This window comes from Arachis ipaensis, chromosome B10 (assembly GCF_059453495.1).
Source record: "Arachis ipaensis isolate K30076 ecotype BB chromosome B10, ASM5945349v1, whole genome shotgun sequence".
Taxonomy (NCBI): Eukaryota; Viridiplantae; Streptophyta; class Magnoliopsida; order Fabales; family Fabaceae; genus Arachis; species Arachis ipaensis.
The window spans coordinates 25,636,152-25,642,543 of record NC_142435.1 but is presented as its reverse complement, the minus strand read 5'-3'; the positions used below and the strand labels follow the sequence as shown (position 1 = coordinate 25,642,543).

The 6,392-nt window shown below is 32.7% G+C and overlaps 1 protein-coding gene across 1 annotated transcript; it reads right to left on the bottom strand.

Moving 5' to 3' along the window:
* Nucleotides 1-3,686: 3,686 nt before the first annotated feature.
* Nucleotides 3,687-4,353, bottom strand: LOC148579458 (uncharacterized). The gene is made up of 2 exons (XM_088501814.1): nucleotides 4,290-4,353; nucleotides 3,687-4,153 (listed from the first exon to the last, which is right to left on the bottom strand). Exons 1-2 carry the CDS (start codon nucleotides 4,351-4,353, stop codon nucleotides 3,687-3,689), a joined length of 531 nt encoding a protein of 176 aa, XP_088357940.1.
* Between the last annotated feature and the right edge of the window lie 2,039 nt (nucleotides 4,354-6,392).

Genomic DNA, 6,392 nt, shown 5'->3' with positions numbered 1-6,392 from the left:
CTCCTTTGAAGGGGGCTCTATGACTGGGCTTTCCCATGGACGTTTCGCATCTCCTAAGTCTTCAACCACTTCTTCTTCTTTGATAATTATGGCTTCTTCCACTTGTTCCAGTACAAAGTCATGCTCCTTACTGTCCACTGGAGTTTCTAGTGTCTCCTTCATGCTACGTTCTTCATTAGATTCTCCACATGAAGCCATGGGAGTTCCTTGAGTGCCCGAACGTCGGGAAGGTAATCAATTTATTGCTTGCTCCAGTTGATGAAGGGTTGCATGAAATTGATCTACTGTTTTCTTGAGGCGAGCCTGTGATTCTTGGGTTGATGGTTATGGACATGGTGCATATGAATGTGGTGGTTCTTGAGAGTAATTGGATTGGAATTGGGGTGGATAAGGTTTAGGGTCATATGGAGGTGAATGGTTGTAGGTGGCTTATGAGTATGGTGGTTCAAAGCTATGTTGAGGAGGTGGTTCATTGGCATATGATGGAGCTTGCTGGTAACTACTATCATCTTGGTATGCATCTCGGAATAGTTCTTGACCGTAGTAAACTGGTGGAGGTTGGTTGTCACGAAAAGGTCCACCATAACTATTGTCTTGGCATGCATTGTAGGATGGTTGTTGTCCATGGTATCTTGGAAGGTGTTGTTGCTGAAAGGGTTGATCAGATCCTCGTGGCTCCTTCCATCTTTGATTGTTTCGACCTTGATGCATGTTCCTGTTATAGCTTCCATTCCTTTCAACAACATTAGAACCAAACTCAAAGCGACGGGGGTGAGAACTCATAGTAGCTAATAAAAATTAAAAAAACAAAAATAAAAATAAATAAACAAGCAAAATAAAATATTTACAATAACCAATAATAAGGCACACGTTTGCAATTCCCCGGCAACGGCGCCATTTTGACGATCGGATTTTTGTGTGGTCTAGAATTTTATAAAAATAATCACGTTGTAGATATAGTTTCTAAACCAACCAAAATCCTTTCGTACAAAAGTTTTGTTTGTCACTAAAGCGAACCCAATAAAATTTATAACCGAAGTATTCAAACCTCGGGTCGTCTTCTCAAGGAATTGCAGGAAAGTATGATTTATTATTGGTTATGAAAATTGTATATTTTTTGGTTTTTGAAGTAAGGAACAAGTAATTTAAATGACAAGAAAAATAAATTAATAATTATGAAGAAAACTCTTGGCGAGGTATAAGAACTGGAAATTCCATCCTAGTTATCCTTATCAGGTGTGATGAGAATTGTTGTTACTCCCACTTAGTTAACACTTACTAAATAAAAGAAAGTCAAGTGGACCAATCAATTTGATCCTCAAGTCCTAGTCAACTCCTGTGGAAAGACTAGCTTTAGAGCGATCCAAATCAATCAGCAATTCCCAATTTTCAACCAACTGCTGAGTCTGATAACTCAAGTATTACCAATTACTTAACCAGAGCCAAAAAGGGAAGAATCTAAATTAAATTGAAAGCATCAATAACTGAATAAAATAATCATAAATCTGAAATACCTCAAATTATATTAAATAGAATATTCAAATCTAACATGGAAAGACTCATAAGCCAATTTGGCAACGTAAGTAATTAACAAATAAAAGCATTAGAGTATCGGAAAGTAGAAAAGAAACATAAATTAAAGGAATATTGAACCTGGGATTGGAGAAATAACCATAAACTAAAAGAAATCATAATTCTAAAACCTAAGAGAGAGGAGTGAACCTCTCTCTCTCTCTTAAACCTAAAAATTGTAAATTATAAATATTTTATATGTTGTATTTTATGAATAAATGGATCCCCCTACTTTATAGCCTCTAATATGTGTTTTTTGGGTCGAAAACTGGGCCTGAAACAGCCCAAAAATCGCTGATTACGAATTCTGTCACGCTGATTTTCGCAGATGCGATGCGTGCGCGTGATGCACACGTCCGCATCGTCTATCCTCAAGGAAACTATAGCAAATTATATATCATTTCAAAATCCTGGATGTTAGCTTTCCAATGCAACTGGAACCGCGTCATTTGGACCTCTGTAGCTCAAGTTATGATCAATTTAGTACCAAGAGGTCAGGCTAGACAGCTTTAGCAGTTCCTTCAGTTTCTTGTATTCCTTCCACTTTTGTATGCTTCCTTTCCATCCTCTAAGCCATTCCTGCCCTGTAATCTCTGAAATCACTTAACACACATATCACGGCATCGAATGGTAATAAGAGAGGATTAAACATAGGAAACTTAAGGCCAAAGAAGCATGTTTTCAATCAAAGCACATAATTAGGAAGGCAAATGTAAAATATGCGAATTCAATGAGTAAGTGTGAGTATAGTGGATATAATCCACTCAATTAAGCACAAGATGTACCACGAAATAGTGGTGCATCAAGTTTCAATTCGTACTAAATTACCTATACAAACAATTTGCTTCCACACATGTAATTTCTCATTTTTTGATATTATAAATGATATTCTTATTGACCAAACATATTATATAGTTGTTTTTCATGTATTTTTTTCCAATGCAACTACATCTCTTTAAACAAACTAATAGTTATAATTTTGGATTGTCCTTTTTCAGTAATTACATATTCCACCGTTTAATCTTTTTAGCTAATACCTCAAAGTCTGGATATGTAACAAATTATATTGATAGAAGTTCGTAACATATTAAAATGTACCTGCAACCACTCTTCCAAATATCTTATTCGTCCTTATGTCCTTTATCAGATGATCTAATTTAAGCTTAAAAACTCTGCACACCATGTCTAGACGATCCTCTGCATTTAATTCTCTATTTTTAAGAAAGTCTTCTAGTTCTGGCCATTTAGGATTACATGTAAATGTTAGGAAAATATCTAGATACCCAACTACTCTACAAATTGTCATTGCAACTTGATAGTTCTGTATCATATATCTAGGTCCTCCGGTAAATGATGAAGGCAGTATAATCAGTTTCCCTACTGATGAAGGTGTTGTTTCTCCCATCAAAACAGCCTCCTTAATACCCTTGTACATCTCACATCTAAATTTCTCTTGGTCAAGACGAATGTATGTTAGTCTAGACGACTTAATCATTGAGTAGGCATCTACCAAGAATTGTTGAAAAAGTCTCCTTAAGTACAATAATGGGGAAGCATCAGCCAATCTTTCTTGAATTCTATAAGCAAAAAAGTCCTTCATTGTCACTTCTTGCCGTCCTTTTTCACAGTTACTCTTCTTCTTGTTTAGAGGGATGTCTTCTTTATATCCATCTTCTCCATATGGAAACAATAAGGGATATTGCAACCCCAAGTATGATGGATTCAGTTGATTTATACGTTGTAACCTTCCAGTTTGGGTCTCCACAATATTATCCCTATCTGTACGGTTAATATCGAAGTCACCCACGATCAATGCTGCCACCTCATTTGTGGATGGCAAGTTATACCTCCTACCATCCTTTCCTCTTTTTCCAAAAGCCTAAGTTTGACCTTTGAAGTGGGTTCTGCTGCTATTGACTGCCTCACATTATGGAATGCCTTTACCAATACATTGTGTTAGTCTAGCGTCATCTTTAAGTCCTTCACAATTTCTTCTTGAATTGTCTTGTTTTCTTCGGCACTAAACAGTAGACCACACTTGAAAAATTCAAAATTTTATCACAAAAGATAAATACGCTATCCATTATGTCTTTTACCATTTCATGAAATACGTGTTAAGATATATAAAAATTCATTACATACCCCATTATAGACATCCAATTTTGGATCTCATTTTCGGTGTCGATTACATATAGTTGAGCAAATTTCGCCATACATTCGTCTGGTGGAATCAAGCTCCCCATCAAGTGATAATTCTCACCACATAAGATAAATGTTGGTGGTCCTCTAGATGAACTTTTACCTCTATCAATTTTGGCACCCAAAGATGTAAATTGAAACATGCTATTGTATGTTCTAATATTCTTCCGAAAATGTTTGCTCCTGACATCATTCCCATATAACAAATCGTATAGCACCTTAGGAGCTTCTTGTAGTTGAGGAATCTCCACTTGTCCACCTCTGCAGCATAGTGTGTACGTAGGTCCATTTGTATTGTAATGCTTTTCTTTCCTTCTGCCATACCAAAAAAGAGCATTGCAGTATTCACACTCATGCACCACATATCCCATGTTCCAATATTCTGTTATATTCAACCAAAATAATGGCTGTTAAAAAGTTTGTCGTGGTCGAGTACGTAGAAACATATGTAAGTTTAACAATGATATAAACAGGTAAAAAATTACTATTGTATCTTATAATAATGATTTTGTACATACCAACATTGTCATTAGTATACTGTGGCACATAATTTCTAATTTGTGTTCTTTTTCTCTCAACCATGTTTTTGCTTCCTGCGAAATCCCAAGAGAATCTATTATGTCAAAACACAAAAGTGTACCAAAAAATTGTAGATTGAATTTGTAAAAAATTTATAAAACTGCCAATAGTTACTGTTATATTACGTAAACAGTCAGTTTTGTTAATTAATGAAAAAACTCCAATATTATTAGCAAATCTCCCGCCTGTGGATGTCCATTATATGTCACTGGTCAGTTGTGTATCCAAACTTAATGTGCCTGTAATATTTAGGAGTGAGAACAACATGATGGTAGTTAGTTTGAGGAAATTGCATTATTAAAGTTGTGTGTAATAAACCTTTGTATATTAAAATTGATTTTAAAGGGAGGGTCTTACCACACAGAGATAGTACACTACCATCATGAGGTTGTAAAATAGAATGATCATGTCTGTTGTCAATTGATTCATTGACTGATACTACGGAAGCATACCCTACATTTTCAAAAACATGAAAAGAGTATGAATTAATCTACCACAATACTCATGGTTGTGTATGTATCTATTTAATCACTTTAATCACCTGAATGATTAAATTTGTGTTTTGAGTGCTTTTTTCTTGCCAACAACACATGTCACTAATCACTTTAATTGCCTTTGCTTTTTCTATCGAGATATACACAACATTAAACTATGCTTTGCCTTTTCCAAATCTAAGTTATGCCATGTATGTAGTGCACTTTATAAATGTGAGTTTGACTATGAATATTGTACGGTGTGATTTAGTTTAGTTAACTATCTGATAAAATTACATATAAATTACATATAATGAAAAATTAGTTGAGAATAATCAATAATTATTTTAAAAATCAAACTTTGTACTATTTTTCAAAATTAATTTCGTATAGATTAATTTTAACATGTGTTATAAGAGCACATGTAATCTAAATTCAAAATTGATTATTAAAAAAACACATCAAAATAGCATTACTATTCCTATCTACGTTTGTTGGGTCAACCCGATTTTCTTCCACCCATATGAAATTTGTAACGACATTGATTCATGGATGATGCCTTAATTCATTGTAATAATAATGATATAGTAATATTATTTATAAAAAAAGATTTACTTAATCTTAACATAATTGTAAGATATGTTATACCTTTAACTATATCATCAGTAATATAATAATGAATCAAGTAAGTTTTTCTCTTTGTAATACCTCATAATTGCTCTAATATTAAGTAATTTTATTTTTTTATTAAAAATACTATTGCTATGTCATTATTTTATATTAATTCAAAATTATTATTTGAACATCAATTTTTACAATCGATAGTTTGTATTAATAGTTTTTGTAAGATATTGATTTAATTCATATCTAAATGTTCTTTAAATTATATTATTCAAAATCACTTATAGATAAAAATTACTGAAAAGGAAATAAATTTAAATAAATTGTAATACTCTATTTTTTAGTACTCTCAGTACTCTTTAGTACTCTAGTATTCCAATTTAAAATTTGTTTACACGAAATTTTGAGAAGAGACTTATTAACTTTTAGCTAGTCTTTCTTTGACATCTAAACGATTGAGCATTTGTTCCATTCATTTCTTCCTAACTTCACTTGTTGTCTGTCTACACCTACATAATTATGATTTATTTTTCTTTAAAAAATTTTCATAAACTGGTTTATTGAACTTTGTTATAGATATAACATCGGAATAAATTCTTTTAATTTTCTAACTCTCAAAGGGATTTTGTAAGGAGAAAATTATTATAATAACATATATTCTTGAAAAATAATATAAGTTGTTTATAAAATATTATTTTATTTATTTAAGAAAAACTTTCACAAAATTTATAAAATATCATATACCTATGTTTAATACGTGGGCCATACCTTCTTTTAATTTATTCTCTCAATTGAATTATTATTCAATCCGTAGCATGAACTATGTGAAAATGAACCTTTTTGTTATCATGAGTTGTTAGAAACTTAATCATTGCAGAGTCTAAGTTTCTAACCTTTTGAGCAGTTGGTCTGTGTAGACCAATCTAGATTGATATCTTCGGTACTTCC

Bases quoted from the DNA above. Each gene is read 5' to 3' on its own strand.
- LOC148579458 (XM_088501814.1), bottom strand. From the start codon at position 4,353: ATGGTTGAGAGAAAAAGAACACAAATTAGAAATTATGTGCCACAGTAT. The intron at 4,154-4,289 runs GTATGTACAAAA...TGAATATAACAG, and splicing joins GTATACTAATGACAATGTTG to AATATTGGAACATGGGATAT.